At 30.1% G+C, this 27351-nt stretch overlaps 2 protein-coding genes and 1 long non-coding RNA gene across 7 annotated transcripts in view; 1 reads left to right on the top strand and 2 right to left on the bottom strand.

The window, feature by feature from the left end:
- Positions 1-27351, bottom strand: part of LOC726514 (adenylate cyclase type 6) — a 99865-nt gene that overhangs the window by 15029 nt on the left and 57485 nt on the right. For all 4 annotated transcript variants that reach the window (XM_016913410.2, XM_026442278.1, XM_026442279.1 and 1 more), the window contains exon 7: positions 12266-12415. In XM_016913410.2, the coding sequence (XP_016768899.2) occupies positions 12266-12415 (150 nt within the window). The remainder of the gene's footprint in view (positions 1-12265; positions 12416-27351) is intronic.
- LOC100576503 lies at positions 22812-25189 on the bottom strand. Its single transcript, XR_120199.4, has 4 exons — positions 24871-25189; positions 24612-24775; positions 23193-23706; positions 22812-23126 (listed from the first exon to the last, which is right to left on the bottom strand). It is a non-coding gene; the product is annotated as an uncharacterized LOC100576503 (long non-coding RNA).
- The window catches only part of LOC551409, a 73422-nt gene continuing 71778 nt past the window's right edge, over positions 25708-27351 (top strand). For both annotated transcript variants that reach the window (XM_026442283.1, XM_026442284.1), the window contains exons 1-2: positions 25708-26081; positions 26961-27172. The gene's annotated coding sequence lies outside the window, so the exon portion shown is untranslated. The remainder of the gene's footprint in view (positions 26082-26960; positions 27173-27351) is intronic.

Here is a 27351-nt window from a genome sequence, read left to right as displayed (position 1 = left end):
AAGGGAAAAAAGAGAAAAAAAAAAATCATGGAAAATTCATCGTCGCCCGTTGTGTGTACAGCGGCGTTCGCAGGTAGAGAAAAGGGAATGCAATTTCCTCGCATCACCTGAGAATTCATTGCTTCTCCCCCTCCCCTTCCTCCCTCCCTGTACTGCTTCAAAATTGACCGGTTTCTCTCCATCTTACTTGCCTTTGCGTCTTACTCGAGGACACTTCCGGTTGATCACAGGATATTAAAACGGAATTGGAGAATTCTTCTTGTACTGATATCTCGCGCCAACACATCCTCGAAATATCGAAAGATATTTTGAGAATTTGATTTGAAATTTTTCGTTCTTTTTTTTTTTTTTTTAATTGTTTCGAAGTTTGAAACATCAAGTCATTTTTTGACTTCCCTTCATTTTCTTCTCTTTCGAGATATATTCATAGAGAAGTATTACATATATATATATATATATATATATATATATATATATATATATATATATATAGTATAGTTACATTATAGTTACATTATAGTTACATTATAACATACATTATATATATATATAGTAATATAATGTATTACAAAATACATATATATTACATATTATATGTTTATGTACGTATGTATGTATGTATGAAATATATTTTAATGATTTTCTTTCTTTTTTTTTTTTCTGTAATTTAATTCAATTAACATTTCAGCAGACAAGGGATCTCAAAGCTGCTGCCCAAGCTGGTTTCAATAATATATTTAGAGTAGTATCTCTAGAGTTGGAAACAAGTTATGAAATTTTTCTATAAGAAAACTTGGAGAATCGATGATTTATTTTTATACTTCCCTTCATTTTCTTCTCCTTCGAGATATATTCATAGAGAAATATTATATATATATATATCACAAAATAATATATAATATATAGTATAGTTACATTATAGTTACATATAGTAACATTATAGTATAGTATACATTATATATATATAGTAATATAATGTATTACAAAATACATATATATTACATATTGTGTGTTTATGTATGTGTGAAGTATATTTTAACGATTTTCTTTCTTTTTTTTTTTTTTCTGTAATTTAATTCTGTAATTAACATTTCAGCAGACAAGGGATCTGGAAGCTGCTGCCCAAGCTGGTTTCAGTAATATATTTAGAGTAGTATATATCTAGAGTTGGAAACACCAAGTTATGAAATTTTTCTGTAAAAAAAATTGGAGAATCGATAATTTATTTCTATACTTCCCTTCATTTTCTTCTCCTTCGAGATATATTCATAGAGAAATATTATGTATATATATATCACAAAATAATATATAATATATAGTATAGTTACATTATAGTTACATATAGTTACATTATAGTATACATTATATACATATATATAGTAATATAATGTATTATAAAATACATATATATTATATATTGTGTGTTTATATATGTGCGAAATATATTTTAACGATTTTCTTTTTTTTTTCTGTAATTTAATTCTGTAATTAACATTTCAGCAGACAAGGGATCTCGAAGCTGCTGCCCAAGCTGGTTTCAATAATATATTTAGAGTAGTATATATCTAGAGTTGGAAACACCAAGTTATGAAATTTTTCTGTAAGAAAAATTGGAGAATCGATGATTTATTTCCACTTCCCTTCATTTTCCCCCCATTTTCTTCTCCTTTGAGATATATTCATGGAGAATATTTTATTATTACATATATATATATATATATATATATATATATATATATATATATCACAAAATAATATATAATATATAGTATAGTTACATTATAGTTACATATAGTTACATTATAATATACATTATATACATATATATAGTATATATGTATATTATATACATTACATACATATATTATAGTATACATTATATAGTAATATAATGTATTACAAAATGCATATATATTACATATTGTGTGTTTATGTACATATGTGCGAGGTATATTTTAACGATTTTCTTTTTTTTTCTGTAATTTAATTCTGTAATTAACATTTCAGCAGACAAGGGATCTGGAAGCTGCTGCCCAAGCTGGTTTCAATAATATATTTAGAGCAGTATCTCTAGAGAGGAATATTTCGATTTCAACATTGTATTTCATTAACATGCGGAGCACAAGCCTTCCGACAAGCTGATCTGTCGGTATTAACAGATACATACCGTTACGAATTCTCTTTGGTATTTGTACCAGTTGGTTAATTAACCATGTTGTTATGTCGGAAACTTGCGGTGAATCTAATAAATCCGTATACTCAAGACACCATTCACCTCGTCGTTTTGAATATTAAAGAATTTTCTAACTTTCTTGAATTTTAATTTTTAATTTTTCAAGTTTTTTTTTTCTCTCTCCTCTTCCTTCTCTTCTTTCTCTCTCTCTTTGCCACTACTTCAAATCTCTATTTTCTATTTTAGAATTTTAATTTTTAAATTTTCGAATTTTTCGTATTTTTAATACTCTGTCTCGAATCGAAGAATTTTCACAATTTTCACTTTAGCTAATTTTATTACTTTTCACTTTACTTTAGTTTGCTTTTAGTTCGTTGATTCAAAGAATCAAATTTCAATTATCTTCGAGCAAATAATAATAATACCATTTGAAATTTAAAGGATCGATTGATCCACACGTGTTCGAATGCCGTTTCCGTGGATTTTAACACGAAATTACACGGCAAGCTTTAGGTTCGTTCGCAGAGTGAAACTGCATGATCGTAGCTTGTCATAACCGTTCATTGTTTTTTCCCATTTCAAGACCTCCAATTTGCATAAATTTCGCGTATACAATTTCGTTTCTATTTCTGTTCCACGATAGATGGATCTGCAGATAGATCATTATTAATAAATATTTCTCCAATTTCAACGAAATATTCGTCGATTTACGTAAAATAATCCTTTTTAAATTTTAAAACCGAAAGGATTCCTATATGAACGAATAAACGAAGAAGACGAGTTAATAGCATTATCCCTCTCGATAAAAAAATAATCCTAAATTATTCAAATCGTAATCCCTGAAAGCTACGATTAATTAAAAAAAAAAAAAAAAAGGGAAGAAGAAAATTACGTGTATCGAGCAATATCGTTCGTGAGATGTTGTATAAGAAATATTTCACGAGGCAATATTTTTAATGCTACGCCACTGACGAGATATTCCGTTATGCAACATTGTTAATGAATAATGAAGGAGATATTCCGTGTATAACATTCCGCGATGCAATATTGACAGTGCGACGCCAATGACGAGATATTCCACGATGCAGTATTTATCGTGCGACGCCACTGACCAAGTTTTCCGCGATGCAATATCTTTTGTGCGACTCTTTAAACAAAATATTTCGCGATGCAATATTGATTATGCGACGCCACTGACGACGTTTTCAGCGATGCAATATCTTTTGTGCGACACTATAAACAAGATATTCTGCATTATTGACAGTGTGACGCCATTGACGAAATATTCCACGATGCAATATTGATAGTGCGACGCCACTGACGAAATATTTCGCGATGTAACATTTATTATGCCACTTTTGAAATTTCCCTCGATCTAATATCGATAGTCAAAATATTGTACGATGCAATATTGGTAGTGCGACGCCACTGACGAAATATTCCGCCATATTGATAGCGCTGGATACAATATTCTGCATTTAATGCCATCTACAAAATATTTCGCGAGATAATAGTATTAACACGATGAGATAGACGAAATTTTACGCGATGCAACATTTATAGTGCGACGCCACTGAAGTTTTCGAATATCTTTTGTGCAACAAAAAACTATAAACAAAATATTCTGCATTATTGACAGTGTGACGTCATTGACGAAATATTCCACGATGCAATATTGATAACGCAACGCCACTGACGAAATATTTCGCGATGTAACATTTATTGTTTGTAACACTTTTGAAATTTTTCCTCGATTCTTTTGAAAATTTCCTCGATATCGATAAGGCGATGTCAAAATATTGCACGATGCAATATTGATAATGCGACGCCACTGAAGTTTTCGAATATATTTTGCAACATTATAAACAAGATATTCAGCATTATTGACAGTGTGACGCCATTGACGAAATATTCCATAATGCAATATTGATAATGCGACGCCACTGACGGAATATTCCGCCATGTAAAATTGATAATGCGACGCCACTGACGAAATATTCCGCCATATTAATAGCGCTGGATACAATATTCTTCGTTTAATACCATCGACAAAATATTTCGAGAGATAATAGTATTAACATGATGCTATAAATAAAACTTTACGCGATGCAAGATTGATAGTGCGACGCCACTGAAGTTTTCGAATATCTTTTGTGCAACATTATAAACAAGATATTCTGTAATATTGCAATATTGTGACGCTATTGACGAAATATTCCACGATGCAATATTGATAATGCGACGCCACTGACGAAATATTCCGCCATATTGATAGCGCGACGCCATGGATACAATATTCTTCGTTTAATGCCATCGACAAAATATTTCGCGATATAATAATATTAACACAATATCATAGAAATTTTCCGTGATACAATATTGATAGTGCGACGCCACTGACGAAATATTCCGCCATATTGATAGCGCTGGATATAATATTCTTCATTCAATGCCATCGACAAAATATTTCGCGATATAATAATATTAACATGATATTATAGAAATTTTCCGTGATACAATATTGATAGTGCGACGCCACTGACGAAATTTTCCGCGATGCAACATTGATAGTGCGACGCCACTGACGAAATATATTCCGCCACATTTATAATGCGACGCCATGGATGCAATTCTATTCATTTAATACCGTGGACCGAAGATATCTGGCGATGCAATATTGATAGCGTGACGCCATTGATGAAATATTCCGCGACGCAACATAGATAGGGCGACGCCACTGACGAAATATTCTGCCATATCGATAGCGCGACGCCATTAACGAAATATTCCGCGATGTAACATTTATTATGCCACTTTTGAAATTTCCCTCGATCTAATATCGATAGTATAATGTCAAAATATTCTGCAATGCAACATTGGTAGTTGCGACGCCACTGACAAAATATTCTATGATATAACATTGATAGTGCGATGTAACATTTACTATGCTACTTTTGAAATTTCCCTCGATCTAATATCGATAGTGTAATGTCAAAATATTCTGCCATGCAACATTGGTAGTGCGACGCCATTGGCGAAATATTCTGCCATATCGATACCGCGACGCCATTAACGAAATATTCCGCTATGTAACATTTATTATGCCACTTTTGAAATTTCCCTCGATCTAATATCGATAGATGTCAAAATATTCTACGATGCAACATTAGTAATGCGACGCCACTGGTGAAATATTCCGTCATATTGATAGCGCAACGCCACTGACGAAATATTCCACGATGTAACATTATGCCATTTTTGAAATTTTTCTCGATTTAATATCGATAAGGCGACATCAAAAAATTGCACGATGCAATATTGATAGTGCGACGCCACTGACGAAATATTCCGTCATATTGATAACGCGACGCCATTGACGAAATATTCCACAATGTAACATTATGCATTATACTTTTGAAATTTCCCTCGATCTAATATCGATAGTGCGACGTTCAAATATTCTGCGATGTAACTGGTAGTGCGACGCCACTGGTGAAATATTCCGTCATATTGATAATGCAACGCCATTGACGAAATAAAATTCCACGATGTAACATTATGCCACTTTTGAAATTTTTCTCGATTTAATATCGATAAGGCGACGTCAAAAAATTGCACGACGCAACATAGATAGTGCGACGCCACTGACGAAATATTCTGCCATATTCATACCGCGACGACATTGATAAAATATTCCGCGATGTAACATTTATTATGTCACTTTTGAAATTTCCCGCGATTTAATATCGATAATGCGACGTCAAAATATTCTGCGATGTAATATTGGTGGTGCGACGCCACTGGCGAAATATTCCACGATGTAACATTATGTCACTTTTGAAATTTCCCTCGATCTAATATCAATAGTATAATGTCAAAATATTCTGCCATGCAACATTGGTAGTGCGACGCCACTGGCGAAATATTCCACCATATTGATAGCGCGACGCCATTGACAAAATATTCCGCGATGTAACATTTATTATGTCATTTTTGAAATTTCCCTCGATTTAATATCGATAGTGCGACGCCACTGACGAAATATTCCGCGATGTAACATTTATTATGCCACTTTTGAAATTTCCCTAATATCGATAGTGCGACGTCAAAATATTCCACGATGTAACATTATGCCACTTTTGAAATTTCCCTCGATCTAATATCGATAGTATAATGTCAAAATATTCTGCCATGCAACATTGATAGTGTGACGCCATTGACGAAATATTCCACGATGTAACATTATATCATTTTTGAAATTTCTCTCGATCAAATATCAATAGTGCGTCGTCAAAATATTCCGCCATTGACGAAATATATTTATAATTTTCCACGATGCAACATTGATAGTGCCATGAATGCAATTCTCTTCATTTAATACCGAAGATATCTTGCGATGGAATATTGATAGCGTGACGCCATTGATGAAATATTCCGCGACGCAACATTGACAGTGCGACGCCACTGACGAAATATTCCACGACGCGATGTCCTTTGCGCGGCGACATGGACGAAATATTCCAATAGACGCAACACCGTGTTAACGCGACACCGTGGCCGAGATATCTCGTCCTTGCTGGCTGCCATTAATTCCCTCCCCGTTATCGATTCATCCACGTCCAACGTAAATCCAAAGGAATCGAATCGCGGGACACTCGAAAGAGGTGAGACCAATCAATCGACTCTCCGTCACAATCAATTCCGAATGCACCGCGGTACATGAGTTGGAAAGCTTTGAACGGGATCCATATGATCGGATCAGCGACGCCTAGGGAAATCGCGATACACAACACGCGTGCATACAACCTGTTGTATGCTCTGATCGATTTATCCAACGTCGAATTATCGTTGCAAAGGGCCGTTGTAATTTCACATTCTGCACGAGAGCCGGCCGTAACGGGAGAAACCAAAGTTGCGCGGGATAACGATCATCTTTGAATATTTCATACCCTTGATGGAAATTCTAAGATAAATTGCGAGATGAAAAGATCATGATGGTGGATGAAATATAATAGCGTCTAACGGTGGGGAGATCGATGGATAAAAATTGTGTATTCAGGAGGAGGGGGGGGAGGGCGAAAAAATTTCATGAATTTATATCTCGTCGGTTGCGTGAAAATTGGAAGGTAAATTTTTAAATTGATAAGTTACTACTTTCCTATAATAAATATACGATAATTTCCCGTTATTTCGTACGTACTTCTCAATAATTTCTCCAATCTCTTTAACTCTTTTAATCATTCCAGTAAAGGCTACGAAAAGCCTTTTACTCCCAATTCCTTCGCTAATTTCTTCTCGATACTTGGAACACCGATAAAGAAAATATTCCTTAACCTTTAAGAGAAAGTTTCTTTAACGCGGTGAATCACATTTGCCACTCCAATTATTGTTTTCGAACGAAGAAAAGCAACCGGCCCGTCTTTGTTATTCCACCGCATGAGATTGGAAAGCTTTTCACCGGCGAAAAACTTTAATTTGGAATCCCTCACTGCTCCAGCAAAATTTCATTTCGTTAAGAGAAGAAATCGATCTTCTAATTCGTCAATCTTATCCTCTCCCCTTCTCCATTTTTTTTATAAATTTTTCTAAAAATTTCGAGTCCAGAATCTTGGAATTTCCAAGCGAATTACGCGTTAAAATCGTGTCCCAGAGAGCGGCAACATGGTCGCCTATGATGTGACGTGAACTGTAATGAATAGCGCGGTATTACGCTTATCAGTTACTCTTAGTGCTTATCAGACGCGGTAATTTCTCCGCATTAGACATACTCTCGTTTGTAAATAAGCGTTAGTGGACGTCATCGTTGGTAGATTGTTGCACGAGACGGAAATTTGTCTTGGAAATTAAAACGTTAATTTCGTGCTCTATACGTTGCAGGTCGACGACACGTGGGCCGGAGTGGAACGAGGAAGAATTGGTCAGACATTGAAATATACAGGCGTAATATCGAGATATTATTACCAGAGGGATTTGCTAAAATGGGATGGAACTTTAGTGGACGGAAAGTGATTAATGGAGGAATTGATCAGACCCTTGGAATTACGTTCAATTTTATGAAAGATATTATATAAAATTATTAAAGAGATCCTGCGAAGAATGATTAATGGACTTTTAATGAATGAAAATTGATTATATTGCAGCAATTGATTAGATCTTAAAATATAATCCAATTTATGTACCAAAACGTCGTTTGATTAGAAGTAAATGGACAAGAAATTTTAGAAATTGCAACAAATTGTTCAATTTATGAGAGATATTAAAATTATTAAAGGGACCTTTCAAGGAATAGATGATGAATAAAAAATGATGAGTGCAAAAATTGATTCAGACTTGAATGCAAATGAGATATATTGAAACGTTATTAAAAGGAATAATATTGATACAGGAATCAGATCTTGGAATATTAATTAATTTATGAGAGATATTAAAACTATTAAAGAAATCCTTTAATGGGTAAAAAATAATTAGTGCAGGAATTGATATACAGATCAATTTGGTTAAAAAATGGAATATATTAATAGAAAAATTTTCCAGAAAATAATAAAATAGTGTAAAAATTGGAATGCTTGATATAGAAGTTTTACAAAACCCTGGGATACATGACAACTTACTGACCCACTAACAAGCAGTCATAGACGAATGGAGTGGAAGATAATACTTCACCTAGTCCCATATTGTCGAGGGATTAAGGGCAATAAGTTCAAAAATACTTAAGGGTTTCTATACTGGAAGCGACAATAAAGTTTCTCCATTTTACCTCCATACCAAGATTACTTTTCATATGAAATTGAAACACATCTATATATATAATTCGATGGTGGAGAGTCTAATCAAATTCTCAACTTTCATCTGTAGTAATAGATATTAATACAGTGTATATTAAGGCACAAGTTTAATAGAAATGAAATTTTGTGAAAGTAAAATGTAAACAATGAAAGAATATCAAAAGATCGTAGATTAGTGGGGACTATTTAAAGTTTATAAGTGGAGTTCTACGTTAAACGAAAGGATGAAGAAATTTGATGAAAGTGCATATCTCCTATCTCGATTTGATTAATCGACCAGATTATTTTTAGCGACTGGGTTCCATTAAGAACGGTGGAAGTTTGTTAAAGATACCGAGTTATCGGGAGCATCGCTTATAATTCCAGCCAACATTCTACCCGTGACCTGGCCCATTGTGCACTTTAATCAGGTATCTGTGACCTGCTACGATAACCAAGTTAGGCCACTGTCCAGGTTCTTGTATTTATCAACAGATCCTGCCTCTCTATTCTCTCTATTCTCCTTATATATATATTTGGTTAAATACTCTCTTAACTCCATCATTTTCTCAATTTTCATTCTTTAATACTTTTTTTCATTCTTGTATTTATCAACAAATGTCTCTCTATTCTCTTTATATATATATGATTAAATACATATATTAAATATATATTTGATTAAATACTCTTCTAACTCCATTATTTTCATTCTCAATTCTTTAACACATTTTTTCATTCTTGTATTTATTAACAAATGCCTCTCTATTCTCTTTATATATATATTTGATTAAATATCTCTTTTAACTCCATCATTTTCTCAATTTTCATTCTCAATTCTTTAACACTTTTTTTCATTCTTGTATTTATCAATAGATGCCTCTTTATTCTCTTTATATATATATATTTCATTAAATACTTTTTTAACTCCATTATTTTCATTCTCAATTCTTTAACACATTTTTTCAGTTATATTTATCAACAGATCCTGTCTCTCTATTCTCCTTATATATATATATATTTGGTTAAATACTTTCTTAATTTTACAACTATTTTCTCATTTTCTCAATTTTCATTCTCAATTCTTTTCTTTTCCAGAAATTTATTATGGATTTCAATGATTTTTTTTAGGATTTCTGATTTTTCTACACGCTTAATATATGTTTTCAAGTCAAGTATTATTTTATATTTTGTTTTCGTATTTTACAGATTCTCAAAAAATTTTTATGCTTAATAAAGTATTAGGAATCATTTTTTCCAAAATACTTCAATAACTATAATCGATTATACATATCAAGATCTTCTGCAATACAATTTAAAGATTATGAAAATATCGACAGTTTCACCATGTATTATCATACGATGAGAAAAATTGATGAAAAATTTATAACGATATTTTCAATTATCAATTTTTCGTCAGAGATAGAGAGATCTAGGGACTTTGGTTCGCAGCAGTTGTTAAATGGGAAATTTGTTGAACCGTAACGAAAACCCTACGGCTATTTGCGAAACCTCGATTCGTATCTATCTGCATTTGATGTTTTCCCATTGCCAAAATTTCCACGATATACGCCTAAAATTTTTATAAATCAAAAAATATCCCTATTCCCAAAGAATTCTTAAATCTATTATCCGTTGATACTTCAAATATCTCTGTGTTTTTCGTAACTCCATTCTAGTTGATTATTTTGGAAATTAATGTATAATATACACACATATATATATATATATTCATCAAAATAATTTTGGAGCAATTTAATATTGCGCTGACATAATTTTGAATTATACGATCGACTATATGGATATGAAGTGTATATATGTTATAATAATTAGGGAGAAAATTGCAGAGACAGTTTGCTATACGTTGTCCATTATATTAATAAACAATTGGGAGAGTGCATTAATTATCGACCTACATGTGCAAAAGATTTAATGATCAAAATTTGGTTAGGTAGACTCCATCGAACTCAGCCTTAAATACGTTACTGGTAACTAGTCGATTTTCCAAGTTGGTAATTTCAATGTTTCTAGATACTAGATTATCAAACTATGTTAAAGATTGATTAATTAATAGCAAGATTAAATCAGGATACTTATACCAGATACATGTACATACCTTTTGAATAATTTTGCTTTTAATTTTGAAGTTAAAAATTTAGTCGATTTTCCAAGTTGGTAATTTCAATGTTTCTAGATACTAGATTATCAAACTATGTTAAAGATTGATTAATTAATAGCAAGATTAAATGAGGATACTTGTACCAGATATGTATATACCTTTTGAATAATTTTGCTTTTAATTTTGAAGTTAAAAATTTAGTCGATTTTCCAAGTTGGTAATTTCAATGTTTCTAGATACTAGATTATCAAACTATGTTGATTATCAAAGATTGATTAATTAATAGCAAGATTAAATGAGGATACTTGTACCAGATACATGTACGTACCTTTTGAATAATTTTGCTTTTAATTTTGAAGTTGAAAATTTTAAAGTTAGAAAATTATTTCTCCAATCTGTTTTGCAAACGTTTATGTCAAAATTTTTGATACGAATAAACTGGAAAGGGAAATGATTTTTCATGAAAAATAATTCCTGTCCTTGATTGAAATTGAATTTTTACGAGACTAAATATTTAAAATTTATGATTTAATGAAAATAAACTGCGAAAAATCGTTCGGTGAAATTTATCGATAGCTCGACAGAATTTTGTGGAATACTTTTTTTTTTTTTTTTTTTACATATTTTCATATCAAACATAACTTTTTGTTAGAAGCAATTTTCACCGTGTAAAAATAGAAATTTCTCGGTTTTAACGATTATCTCGTGAAAATTCCAATAACCAAAATGAAGTTTGAATCAAATAACACTTTCGAATAATTTTTTTTTTAATTTAACGAGCATATTTTTTATTAGTTTATCATTCAAAATATTTCAATAATTCTGTTTTAATTATCACGTATAAAAGAAAAAAGACGTGGAAACAATTTTTTCAAAAATTAATTAAATTTAAGTCGGATAAATTGACAATTTATAAAAAAAATAAAGATTGGACAAATTCGAAATAAATTAACTCTATCGATATAATAAATTAACTATAATAAATAATTGATTCCAAAATTCTGTGCAGTCATCGAATTCACTTCAGATATTATTTATATTATTATGATTTTATTATTTTTATTATGATGATTTATTATTATTTATATTATCTATATTATTTGATTTATCGATGAACAATCAGAAGTGTAATGGTTTGTGGTGAGCGATAGTGAAATTCTATAAGATTAATACACGATAATATACGTTTATACTATGTATACATATAAATACCTGTTGCTGATTTTCTCTCTGCGTGGTTAGTCGAGCCTCGACGCATTGTCTAGTCTCGAGGAAGGCTTGTCTTTGCGCCAGTTCTCGAGGATGATGCGTCAACACCCCGGCCATGTTCGTCCCACCGACCACCACAATGGAGCTTAACAACTGTAAAAATAGAAAACAGAAATTTATAATTTAAAAATGGAAAAAAATATCTTTCTTAAAAGATAAATAGTTGGAAAATAATGATGATGTATTTGTTGTTAGAAATTGGAAAGATTTGACAAGTATTTTGAGGAACAGTTTAATAAACTTGAAAGAAAAAGAGTAACTTCTCTTTGAATGATAAAAAGTAACAACCTCTGAATAAGAAAGTTTGAAATAATATTAGCTTAACTTTTGAAATAATTATAGCTTAGTAATTGTAAAAGTAGAAGACAGAAATTTATAATTTAAAAATGAAAAAAAGTATTTTTCTTAAAAGATAAATAGTTGGAAAATAATGATGATGTATGTTAGAAATTGGAAAGATTTGACAAGTATTTTGAGGAGTAGTTTAATAAAGAAAGAAAGAAGCAAGAAGAAAGAAAAAGAGTAACTTCCTTTGAATGAATTAAAAGTAACAACTGATCTGAATAAAAAAGTTTGAAATAATTATAGCTTAGTAATTGTAAAAGTAGAAGACAGAAATTTATAATTTAAAAATGGAAAAAAGTATCTTTCTTAAAAGATAAATAGTTGGAAAATAATGATGATGTATGTTAGAAATTGGAAAGATTTGATAAGTATTTTGAGGAACAGTTTAATAAACTTGAAAGAAAAAGAGCAACTTCCCTTTGAATGATTAAAAGTAACAACATCTGAATAAAAAAGTTTGAAATAATATTATAGAATTGGGAAAATCTTATATTTCTATGAATATACTCCAATGAAAAAAAAAAAAAAGGTTAAATAAATTTAAATAAGAGAAAGTAAAGTGGAAAACTTTTGAATATATTTACTTCAATTAAATAATAACATTTGACAAGTTCTAGGATATTAGAATTGGAAAGATTTGACTAATATTTTATTTTCTTACATCTTGATGTATTTTATGATACAAAAATGAAGACATTATTTAACAGGGAAGACTTGAAAAATTTCTGATCAAAGGAAACACAAATTTACCTCCAAATTATACATTTGGGCAATGTGGATTTAGAAGAGATCCAAGTATTTTCTTACATCTTGATGTACTTTATGATACAAAAAAAAAAGACTAATTAACAGAAAAACTTGTGATCAAAGGAAACATAGCTTCATTTCCAAATTGTACATTTGGGCAATGTAGATTTAGAAGAGATCCAAGTACCGATATCATCAACTCATGGGGGTCTATATTAAGAAAAGTGCACGAAGAGGGGTTTTTAGTGGGTCGTCGTACAACATCTCGTAACAACCCTATACGTGAAGATACGGGTCAATGGATATGCTTTTGTGCTTTTTTCCCCTTCTTACGAAAAATAATAATAATAATAATAATATTAATAATAAAAATAAAAAATATAACGTCCGTGAACCAATCATTAAATTATTTCATATTTTTACTTTTTATTTCAAATGAACAAGTTAAGTAAATCAAATCACATAATGACGTAAGATGATGAAACATTAATGTCTCACCATGTAAATATCTGGTTTAACTAAATTTTTTAAAAATAATATTTTCATTTATCGTTGAATTACACCATAATAATAAACAGGTATTCCTATTTTTTTTTTCAAATTTTATAAGATACAATTTAATAATTATAATTAAATAAAAAAATAAAGAAACAATTGCAATGAAAAAGATTGAATTACACCATAATAATAAACATATATTCCTATTTTTTTTTCAAATTTTATAAGATACAATTTAATAATTATAATTAAATAAAAAAATAAAGAAACAATCGCAATGAAAAAGATATTAAACAAATGTTCAAAAATTTGTAAGAAATTCACAAATAAATCATCGATACGCTAATGAAATAACAAGCATTTATATATAATTTACAAGAAGACAAGGAAAATATAAAATTATAACTTTTCTCAAAAATTAGCAAGCGTAACAAATTAATTATTATTAATTGTTAATTATTATTAAATATGAAATTAACGAGCGTTTATATATATACATATATAAAATGTATGGAGAAGGAGAGTGTGTAAAATTGTAATGTTGAAAAAAAAAAAAAAAAAGAAAAGAAAAGAAAAGCAAAAATAATGAGAATTATTTGCATACGCATACACTTATTTGCATGAGCGTGTGCGCGAGGCGGGACAGTTTCTGAGTGCCGGCCGAAATTTCCTTGGCGAAAAGTAAGCACCGCACGGTCAAAGGAGAGGTTTATCGAGTTTGCGAAGTTGGCGGCAGTTCGATACACGATAGCATGCTAATTGCAAAGCCCACTCTAATTAAACCGTGGCGGTGCCGGTGCAGGAAACACTCGCACAAACGCGTATCTCTTTGACGTGCCGTCGCTTTTGGATCGACGTTGCAGGCGGCCACCACTCGTGATGCCTCCTTTGGATTTCCATTTCCGACGTCGACCGACCTTTACATCTATATCGCTTTCACGAGGGAACGCTTTTCGTTCGGCGAGTTTCAGGGGTCAATTCCAGTTTCGTGGTATATATTCGATCGTGTATGGAAGGTGTAAGTGAAAATGATGCGACCGCGTGGTGGAGAATTGGGAGTTTAGACATTTTTAGCGTTTCAAATGAAAGCGTTGAAAATATTTGGAAATTTGGAAGTTTTATTTGAGAATAAAATAGAGGATATGTGGAAATTTAGAAATGTCGATATTCTGATTGAGAATAATTGGAAATTTAGAAATTTTATTTAAGAATATTTGGAAATTTAGAAATGTTGATATTCTGATTGAAAATAATTGAAAATTTAGGAATTTTATTTAAGAATATTTGGAAATTTAGAAATGTTGATATTCTGATTGAGAATAGTTGGAAATTTAGAAATTTTATTTGAGAATATTTGGAAATTTAGAAATTTTATTTGAGAATATTTAGAAATTTAGAAATTTTATTTAAGAATATGTGGAAATTTAGAAATGTTGATATTCTGATTGAGAATAATTGAAAATTTAGAAATTTTAATATTCTGGTTGAAAATAATTTAAAAATTTTATTTGAGAATATGTGGAAATTTAGAAATGTTGATATTCTGATTGAGAATAATTGAAAATTTAGAAATGTTAATATTCTGGTTGAGAATAATTTAAAAATTTTATTTAAGAATATTTGGAAATTTATAAATGTTGATATTCTGATTGAGAATAATTGAAAATTTAGAAAAGTTAATATTCTGATTGAGAATAATTGGAAATTTAGAAATTTTAATATTCTGATTGAGAATAATTGGAAATTTAAAAATTTTATTTAAGAATATTTGGAAATTTATAAATGTTGATATTCTGATTGAAAATAATTGGAAATTTAGAAATTTTAATATTCTGATTGAGAATAATTGGAAATTTAAAAATTTTATTTAAGAATATTTGGAAATTTAGAAATATTGATATTCTGAGAATAATTGGAAATTTAGAAATTTTATTTGAGAATATTTAAAATATTATTAATCAATTAATTTTTTTTCCTAAAATTTATTTATTGATCTAGATATCATCATACGTTTATTCATTCGATTTTTATTCAATTAATTAACATAAGCGAATTTTTGAAAATTCAAAAATTCAAATAATTCATAATATTTGTAAATTTCTGAATTGATCAATCGAATCAAATTAGAATCAATGGCTGTTACGTGAAATCAATTTTGGGACAAATTGGTTAATTTAATTAGATTTATAAGTGTTGATAATTTTGGAACTAATGGAATATAAATTGCATTATTTAGACCGCGAGAATTACAGAAATCCAGAACGTATGGAATATGGAAATTTAATTTAATATAAATATATGTAAATGAATTGAATTAAACTGGGTTCAATAAATTTATGGTATGCGGGGGAAAATGTTAATTTAATTACGTTAATGTAATTTGGTCTAGAAACATCCCTTTTATCTCTTGTCAAATGCACAATAGCAATTTCCTTTTTCCCTTTAAAACACGACTATCAAAAATTCACAACGGTTCATTTATAAAAAGTTGGTATTCACATTTGTCACCAAACGTCGATAAAAATGAATTATTACTTTAAGATTTAATCTCGCATTTTTCATTTGTTTAAATTGACATTTCATTTTATTATATTTAATAATTATAGAAAATGAAGAATCAAGAATCGCAGATAATCACTTTTAATGCAATGTGGACCATCTTTTAATTTTTGCGAGATGACATTTAACATTCAACTTTATTGTCGACCGAAATATTTAAGAGGTTAGGTTTAATAGAAAATTGTAAAAAGATAATTTTATTCGATTTTTAGTTTTGACTGATCATAGAAAAATAGAATATAATCATAGAAAAAAATAGAACTGATGATAGAGCATAAAAAAATTTAGATTGTACGTACAAGTTGAATAAAATTGTTCGGATCGTTTGGAAGAGCATCCTTGACAATTATCAGTTAATAAGTTCAGTCGGTAATAGAGGTCGCGACAAGCACAATCCGAAATTTTAGGCAAGTTTTCAAACGCAAGCTCGCTAATCGCACAAAATTAATTTTCCACGATGGCTAAATGTTACCTATGTTCCAACTTTAAATTTTTAACGTTGAAAAAACGTTGGAATAAATGGGCGTGAGAAAAATTTGAGAAAAATTTCGACGGAAGGATTTCCCTATGCATGAAAAATTTTAGAATTTATCACGATTCAATTGAATTGTATGAAATATACGAGAAATACGTACGAGATTCGAAAAATCGACGAAATTGCAAAATAAATTTACGAATAAATTTACGAGATTGCAAATGGAAAGCATTGAAAAAAGAAAATGAATTTTACGAGATGAATTTTTATACAAGGATCGTATAAGATATAACACGGTTCAGAAATCCGTCAAAGAAGTTTTCTAATCGCAAAACTTACACGTATATTTCTAACGATCGTCGGTCAGACGAATTGATCCGCAACCACCTGTAGGATTTCTCAAATCCCTTTCATGCTCTTCCACTTTCCAACTAATTTTTTCTTTCTCCTTTTCCACTCTTTTTTTTAAACACACACTTGTTTGTATACGCGCGTATATATATATATATATATATATATATATATATATATATATATATATACGTACATATAGAACGACTTATTTCGCGTAAAATTTAATGAAAAATTTCGATGTTTCTCTCTTTATCTAACAAATAAATTTAAAATTTAAAATTTGTTAAATAAATCTGTTAACAAATAAAAACAAATTTAATTCGTTTCGACGAACGAAGCCACGTTATTTTTTTTTTTTTTTCGTTTATTATGATAGAAAAATTATAAGTAAAAAAAATTTAAAAATTACTACCATGTGGTTTTTTTCATAGAATTTCCAATATTTGTTATGTTTAAATAAAAAACAATGGAATATCGTATTGTATACAAACTCGGGGAAATATTTCTCTCTTTTCTAACATTTGTTCAAACATTTTTTTCAAAACGTATTTTTTTGAAACAAATGTTTTTCTCGCGTTTAATCGGTTAGTTCATCTTTTCATTTCTTTTTTTCTTTTTTTAACAAGAAAATAACGGATGGATAGTGGTAACGATTAAAATAGCTCGTTCGTCTCTGTATAATTACGAACAAAAGGGGGATTAAAGGAGAATTCGACGAATGATGAATGTTTAAAATTCTCTGAATTATCATGCACAAGGATCACCACGTTTCGTATCCACTTTTGAATTTCGACTTAGATTATTCAACCACTGGTACCACCTAAAGGATTACTTATTCACGTCTCTGTTAAGCTTGCTCCATTCGAAGAAAAATTTGCAAATATTATATAAAATATAATACACCCAAATCATCATTATACAATCAGAAATTATTATTAAGGAAATACCCATTGTTTGTCATATCATATTATAATTATTAATATAAAATAAATATAAAATAATAAAATTAATATAATTAAACAATATTTATTTATGGAGATCATTCGATACAAATGAACAATTATTTTCTCCTTTTTTTCTTTCTTTCTTTTAATACAAACGGAAAATTATTGTTCGAATTGAAAGATTTGAAAATTTTGCTTAAAGTTAAAAATTCGTGAGCAAATTATCAAGGTAATATCGATCGTCGAGTATCACGCTGGATTGTTCCACCTGAGTGAAGGGATGCAAGCTTGGAATAGTTCTTTCCTCGAATTTAAGCGTATAACGAGCGAGAGAAATTTGAAAGTAAAATTTGAAAGCGAGTTAACATCTTGATTGGAAGAGGTGGTAATACAGGAAGCAGCCAGCTTTTGCCGAAGGGCGAAGTTGGAAGATGGGTTGGCAGGGGTTGCGTGAAATATTCACGCTAATATTTCATGGGTGTTCCGCGGCTGGTCGTGGCTTTTTTTTTTTTTTTACAACCGCGAGAAGAGAAATGAATTTCGCGCCGTCCGAATTGGATGATGATCTCAAAGGCGGCTGATAATTGGAGTAAAATTATTATTCCTCCTGGGTTTCTTTTTTTTTTTTTTCGAATTAACGCAAATTGAATATTCAAACTTTAATGCGTTCATCTTATAGTACGTGTAATTGCGTAATTGGAATTTTTTAACCTTCAATAATGGACAATTGTTGATTTTAATTGTTGATTTCTTTTTTTGACGATTATTATACTTAATAAAATTAGAGACTTATTATTAACAACGATCAAAATTTCATTTATGAATTTATTCATTTATGTGTTTAAATTTTTTTTTTTTTAATAATTGAAACTATCTTTAATTTTTTTTAATTTCAAGAACGAAGATCTTGAAGGAAAAAAAGGAAGAGGATGATTAGATTTCGCGATTCCTCGCGCAAGAGTCAAAGCACATTTTCAATTGCGATTCCTACGCTCTCAAAGAAAATAGATAATCGAATTTCACTGTACTCTCTTTCCTCTCAAATAAACCTCCCTCTTCTTTATTTCAAAAGGAAGTTCGATAGGTGCAAAAATATTTTCTCTCTTTCTCTGTCTCACTCTCACAGTAAATTCCATATTCGCGGGGTAGATACAAATTTTTTACACAAAATTCTCAAAATCCTGGCTGAGAATTTCATCCGTTATTTTTTTTCCCGTTTTCAAATATCAAATATTGGGGAGGAAGTGAAAAAAGATAAGAGGATTAAAGTAACTAAAAAAAAAAGGGGAAACTTTTTCTAGAGAATTCTAGGAAGAAGTAAATGAAAATTGGATTCAATAGTTCGATTCGATTATCATAGTCATTTAATATTGTTAGTATTTTTTCTCGTTTTCAAATATCAAATATTGGGGAGGGAGTGAAAAAAGATGCTTAAGAGGATTAAAGTAACTAAAAAAAAAGAGAAAAACTTTTCTAGGGAATTCTAGGGCGAAGTAGATGGAAATTGGATTCGATTCGATTATCATAGTCATTTAATAATGTTGATATTTCTTCAAATATCAAATATTGGGGAGGGAGTGAAAAAAGATGCTTAAGAGAATTAAAGTAACTAAAAAAAAAGAGAAAAACTTTTCTAGGGAATTCTAGAGAGAAATAGATGGAAAGAAGTTACGTATATATATATACAACTCAAAGATGGAAATTGGATTCGATAGTTCGATTTGATTATCATAGTCATTTAATAATGTTGGTATTTTTTCTCGTTTTCAAATATCAAATATTGGGGAGGGAATGAAAAAAGATGCTTAAGAGAATTAAAAAAAACTAAAAAAACTAAAAAAAAAGGAGGAAATTTTTTCTAGGGAATTCTAAGGAGAAATAGATGGAAATTGGATTCGATAGTTCGATTCGATTATCATAGTCATTTAATAATATCGGTATTTTTCTTGTTTTCAAATATCAAATATTGGGAAGGGAAAAAAGAATGCTTAAGAGGATTAAAGTAACTAAAAAAAAGGGAGAAACTTTTTCTAGGGAATTCTAAGGAGAACTAGATGGAAATTGGATTCGATACTTCGATTCGATTATCATAGTCATAACGTTTAATAATGTCGGTAATATTTAATTGAAGTGGCAATTTAATTACACTCGAAGTACTTTGGACAGAGATGAGGCTAGAAATTGAGAGGGCGGGAAATGTTTGCACGATTTTAAGGCTGGCTGGAATTAGTCGTTCCCCTGATGGGATTAACCAGTCTCGTGTTAACTGTAAACGGCCGGTTAATATCGTAAAAATGTCGTTTATCTCGTCGTCAAGTCAACGTTACAATTGGTTTATTAATCCGTGAGAGATATATATCTTCTGACGAGTGAAAACGAAACCGTGGGGAATAATAGTTATATAAAATACGAGGCGATTACGTTAATTGCGATCCCAATTGGTGATTATTGATGTTAAATGTAATTAATCGGATATAATAAATATTAACTATTTCATTTTCCAAATTGGAAATTACTTCCAATAATTGGATATCGAAAATGTTTGATAAACGATAAAATTTTTAATAAAAATTTCAGGAAAAGTTGGTGAAAAATTTTCAAATCGAGATATCACGTTTCGTTTCCTTCAATTTCGCGCTACGTATAATATATATATATATATGTATATGTATATGTATATGTATATATAGCAGATTCGTGAAATAATTTCGACGAGTTTTAATAATTCAAACGAGGCCGGTGAAAAAGTGAAGAGATATATTTTTAATTATTTTTCCGATGTAGCTGGAAAACTAATATTAAAAACGAGGAAATTTTTAATAATATCCACAAACTTGAGTTTTTTTTATATACATACATATATATATATTTTTTTTTCATAAATTTTGGGAATAAAAAAAATTGTTCGTATCTTTTTTCTTCTCGAAGAAAGAAATCATTCATCGCTTCGATTTATATATTTTACTACGACGTTTTCGAATAACGAGAGGAAGGACCAAGAATGAAGAAAAACCGAATTTCCGGTGTCTCGATGGCTTTCTTTCCGATCATATTTCCGGTTGAGCTCGACCAATGGCAACCCACGTCTCGAAACGGCAATTGAATTTTCCGCTTCACCTGTTCCACGATATCTCGATTTTCACGGCCTCCTTTACGATAACATTTTTCCATCTCCTCCTCGTTTGCAGTTCGTCGCCGATAAAAATTCCCTAGTAAATCGTCGCGAATCCATCCTGGATTGTTTACTCTCTTCTTCTCTCCTCTCTGATTATTTCACGCTTGATTTTATCGAATATTAATCGAATAATGTAATTTTTTTAAGTTGGTACACGAGACATTATTTAGTTTTGTATTTTGGCGCGTAAAATAATTCCCTAGAATGAAATTATCGAAATACGATTCTTAACCTTTTATTATTTTTCTTTTTAAATTTGTGTTTGAATAAGATTGTTCTCTCAGTTGTGTGATAAATAATGTTTAAGGGAGAGAAAAATTTATATAAGAATATTTTTCAATTTTTATTATTGGTGTACTAAAATTTATTATTATTATTTTTTTTTTAAGTTTTTAGAAGAAATTTTTTAAACGAAATTCACATTTAATGAATGAGAAGAGATTTAAGAAAGCGTGGTGATATTTTTCGATCGATAAAATAAAATTTTTAAATCGTTATCGAGATTAAAAGAATCGATTATATTAGTAATTTTCCATCGGTCGTGGTTTGTTACGACTCGTTTTTTCCGATTAATTATCGCGTATTATTCGTTTGCATTGATCCAACGTTGAACGAAAAATGAAAACCTTCCAGCCCAATTCCTTTCCATCGAAATGTTTTTAGTAATTTCAATACGCGGAAGCAAGAATTCTAGTGATTTATGTCAATCACTGTTCCGATAAACGGAACACAGTTCGCGAGTAAAAATACTTTCCCATTCAAAATTAATTTACCAATCCAAAAATTTATTCTATCTTCTTTCTTTCCTTCTTTTAATTCTTATTTAATTTTATTTTCCCTTCAATCTGGAAAAATTTATAAAATCGTATTATAAAATCGAGATTGAAAGCAAGGTATTATTATTATTATTAATTTCTTTCTAAAATCTGAAATTTTTAATTAACAACCGACGATGAATAATGGATTATCTTAAAAAGCAAGAATTATAATATACATTTCTTAAATTTAATTTAAAATTAAAATCCAAAGTAATAATACATATATAAACGTATATGAGGAAAATTAAGTGTAATCATTAATTTTAGAAATTCATAAAATTTGTACGATAAATCAGTATTCAGATTTTCAGTTTAACGAGTTTATTGTTACAGTATAGCATAATTAATCGTTACATTATATCGATACAATTATATATGAATTTCAGAGAATGTAAAATAGTAAAAAATCGTGAAAAAGAATCACGTTGGAGAAGTGATTTTTATTCCTTATTCCTTTCCCTTCTCTTCTCTTTTTTATTTCCTACGAAAAATCGAGCGATGATCGTGAAAGAAAATACCTAGTAGATTTTTCATCGTAAAACGATGATTCTCCATGTTTTCTATAGAACCCCTACCAAAACCTCCCCCGCAAGGAGGGGGATCATTCATTTTTCATCGCCTTGAAATTCATAGCGCCCCAGTTTCTTCCGCCCCTCGTTTGCCGAGCTTCACCCTTAGAATTTAAACGGGTTCCTCTTTTCCTAGTACATACAAATTCGTGGAGGCCCTTTTCATCGCATTGTTTTATTCCGTTTTTTATCGCAATCACTTCTTACGTCTCCCTTTTCTCTTCCTCCTCTTCTTCCAATGCTCATTTTATTTTATTCTTCCCATGTTTTCTATATTGAATTTTTCATATTTTCATATCAGCAACGCTCTCTTCATGTCCCTGAAAGAAGAAACATTTACAATACTCTCATATTTCTGAATTCTTTTTTTTTTTTTTTTTTGGTACCTCTACATCTTGCTACTTCTCATTTCCATTTTTGTTTCATTGTCACAATTCTCTTTCAATGTCTCGTTTCATGATTTTTTTGATATTTTATTCTACTTTGTTATTGTTACGAATGTTTTTCTCGTTCATCTCCCGTTGAATCATTGAATTGTTCTTTTTTTCTCCGTCGGAGGATAACAATGTTTATTTCTTTTCTCTTTCGCAACTAGTTTTTTTGTTCCTCCTTCTTGTTACTCTGTTTTGACGATGCAACATCTTTCGATCGATCCTTCCTACACTTTTCTTTTTCATTAACTGGATTAACTCTTCGCTACTACTTAATCCATGCAATTCTTTCTTCCTGGTATTTTTCTCATCCTTTTACATCATTAAAATTTCCTCCCCTCCTCTTGGAGTCTTTGCCCTTTTTCTCCATTATTCGAATTCCATTCTTCCTTAGAAGCTCGAAGCTTCGTTGCAATTCTCTTCCACAATTTTTTTGTAGACTAAATCAAGTTGAAAATATTCGATACCCCTGCAACGATTATTATGGGATGGACATTTTATGATTTAAAATTTTCTTAGATCGAATAAATAATCCATTTTTCCAAATCCAATGTTAAGATAAATTTAAAAAAAAAAATAACTTTCTTTCTATCGAGTAAAAAAAAATAAAATTTAGCACATTTTTAATTTCATTTGTGTTAATCGAACAGTTAATTTTATTGCTACATTCTTTACTCTCTATAAATAATATTTTTAAAACGTTTTAAAACCCAAGTTTTAGTACGTTTAATGTTCGAAACAAGTCCGATACTGTTATGTTAAATTAAGAAAATAAAGAATCTTTGTGTCTCTCTCTCTCTCTTTCAGAAGACTAAAGATACAGGATCGGGGATTTCCCCTAATAACGGACGACGCGGATTTCCCTCGTAACTATGTTAATGGCGGGTGGAAAACAATGTAATTTCTTCAGGAGATGGATTCTTTCGGGGAATTGACTCCCTCGAGTGTCTCTAAGTCATTGTATTCCTCCCCATGGAAATGAAAGAATACATGAATAACAAATAGGTGTGGAAACGGTGAAGGAAAATGAACTAGAAACGTTTTGATTGTTCTAGGGAATTATTTCTCTCTCCCTAAACATTTCTTTATAGAATTTATGGAATATTTCTTTCGAAATCATCGACGAAATAATAAATAAATAAATCGTTTCGTATGATTGAAATTGAAGTTGCAATACAATACAGAAATACACGTAGAAACGTTGAAGAAAAGTGAATTAGAAACATTTCGATCGTTCTAGAAAATTATTTCTCTTTGCCTAAACACTTCTTCGAATCTAGGGAATTTTTTCGAAATGATCGATAAATGAATAACGTTTCGTACGATCGTTAAAGTTAAAGCTGTAATATAATGCTCAAATAAGTGTAAAAATACCTGAAGGAGAATGAATTAGGAACGTTTCGATTATTCTAGGGAATTATTTATCCTCCCCTAAACATTTCTTCGAGTCTAGGGAACTTTTCGAAATCGAAATCGATAAAGCAATAAATAAACAAATCGTCTCGTACGATCCTTGAAGTTGCAATACAATAGCTGACCTGGAAAATTAACACAATAAGCACATTTGAAAGATTTATCGGGAATTGCGGATTTCTCTTTTTATAAATAACCAGTTTATCGCGTTTCAACATACCAATTTCCACTTTAACAGGATTTCCACGGTTTTATTTCTTTCACTGCGGATTTAATTCGCATATTCGTTCGAATCCGTATTTACGGATATTACGAACCGCGTGTCCTTATCAAGGGAAAAGAAAATTTATTCTCGAAGAACGGATAATACACTCGCGTTGGAACAATGTACGAGGTTTCATTTAATCATGCCTCGTATTAATCTTTGTCACCTTTTGTCAACGATGTATGCGTTCACTCGCGTGTGGAAATAATATTTCTACACAGAACTCGAATTAAACGAATTATAGCATCATACGTTAAAAATATTTATCCACGATAAGAAAAAAAATCCAATTATCAATTTTTATAACGTTCCTCTTCGAATAATAAAAATACACAGAGAAGAAGATAAATTTGTCGTACATAACCATCCATCATAAAATAATTCCAAATACATCTTCGTTACAAATAATCATCTTACGTCTCGTTCGTTTCATCTTGAAAAAATACACGCCTCGATAAACACGCGAAATTCTATCTTAACCAAAGAAATCGACGAACAAAAAAATTCTCGAATAAAACTTTCTTCGCTCAACGATTGTCAACGCCACACGAAGAAAATTTCCCCCTCCCTGCCTCTCTGCCTTCCTACTTCTTCCTCCCCACTACTTCTTCCTCTTCCTCACCCCACCTCTCTTCAAACGCGAGAAGATACGCACGATGGTAAAATATTCGCTTGCATCGTTTCGCGGTCGTGGAAGTTTCTTTCCCAAGGGAAGGAGGTGGGGGGAGTTGTTTATTCTTCTAGGAGATTCCTTCGTTTCCGGTTCTTTTCCTTCGTTCGAACTGGCAGTCCGAAGTCCGAGTTGCCGCCATTAGAGCGACCGGTCACGCTCGTAATTGAATTTGCAAGTTTCTCGAGGGACAGAACGATTTCATCATCGTCTTCCGCTAGCTCGTCGTTCACTCTTTTCTTCGTAGAGGGAAAACTTGGAAAAATTCCTATCTTTCTCCCTGTGGTGCAACTGGTTGGAAACATTGGACTCTAGACTCGAATCGATTCGAGTCAATTCGTGATTGGATTTCTTTGATTTCACGTTCGTTATTCGTTTTTTTTCATTTAAACCGCGCGGGTAAAGGCGAGTTTTTAAAAAAGTTTAAAGTCTCAAGAGTGATATTGTTCTTTGCACGAATTTATCGTTATCTTTTCTAAGATATTAAATAATAATGGTAATATATCTGTGAATAATTTTTGATACTTTTATTCTTATTATCACGTAACATTAAATCGTAGATTTAATATCCATGTATCTTTTACTTTCCTCCTTTATCTTTTATTTCTCTTATTTATCATTGTAATCCCTCAAAGGATTAAATTATTGAAAATTGTGATTGCTTTATGATAAAAATGATAATAAAAAAATGTATTCTTTTTTTAATTAAGAGAGGGATTTTTATACAAATATACATGAAAAAAATTCTGGACAATGGGAATTTTATATTTCTTAAAATTTTATATTTCTTCATTCTATTTCATTTTTCTATTGTACCTATTATTCTGAAGTATCGTTTTTTTTTTTTATTCTTATTCGTGAAATAACTCAAACAGTGAGTAATCGTATTAGATACGGTCCGATAAAATCTTTCTTTTCTCATTTTGATTCTTTATCTCATAATTTTTTTTTTCCTTCCTTTTTATTCGTTTTTTTTTCTTTTCTTCGTCTTTATATTTCGTCATTTTATCACTCATTTTACTTTGATGAAATTTTATTCAAAATTAATTCACTTTTTTTAATATTTCAATTTTTTTTGAAATATTACTACATATTAATCTATATATTTTTTAAAATTGAAACTATTTTATTTAAATATTCTAAAAATATCCTGCATATTATTTTATCTGCATATTATACGTATAAAACACTTAAACCATATAAATAGAAATATAATACGAGGCAAAAATATGAAATTCTGTTTCAAAAAAGTAAAAAATAAATTTTATCAATATAATATATATATATATATATATATATATATATATATATATATATATAATATTAATTAGATGATATATATATAATAAATAATTAATATATTTTTATGTTTTAGGTTTTCAAAAATTTTAAAGTCATAATTAATATGTATTTTATAACACTTAAATTTTCCACGCGATTTTGAGGCGATAAGAATTCTTGTTGCAGCCAATTAGAAAGGTAGACAAACCAACCAATTAAAAAATGCCATTAGACAAGCGTTGCGTCATTCGTTTGTCGAAAATTATCGTGATATGTCGACTTGAGACGTTTGATTTCAATTACGCAGTAAGTAATTATTCCTGTTTTATTATTAAATTTATAAATTTTTTTTAACCATATTTATTTAATTATTCATTAAATATTGTGATAATAAAATCAATTAGTTTATTAAATTTCTTTAATCGTTTCCCTTCGATTTTTGTCTAGTGAGGTTATCAATACAATTATTGTTTTAATTCAATATA

The sequence above is a fragment of the Apis mellifera genome, linkage group LG8 (assembly GCF_003254395.2).
Source record: "Apis mellifera strain DH4 linkage group LG8, Amel_HAv3.1, whole genome shotgun sequence".
NCBI classification, from domain to species: domain Eukaryota; kingdom Metazoa; phylum Arthropoda; class Insecta; order Hymenoptera; family Apidae; genus Apis; species Apis mellifera.
This window is presented reverse-complemented; position numbering and strand designations above follow the sequence as displayed.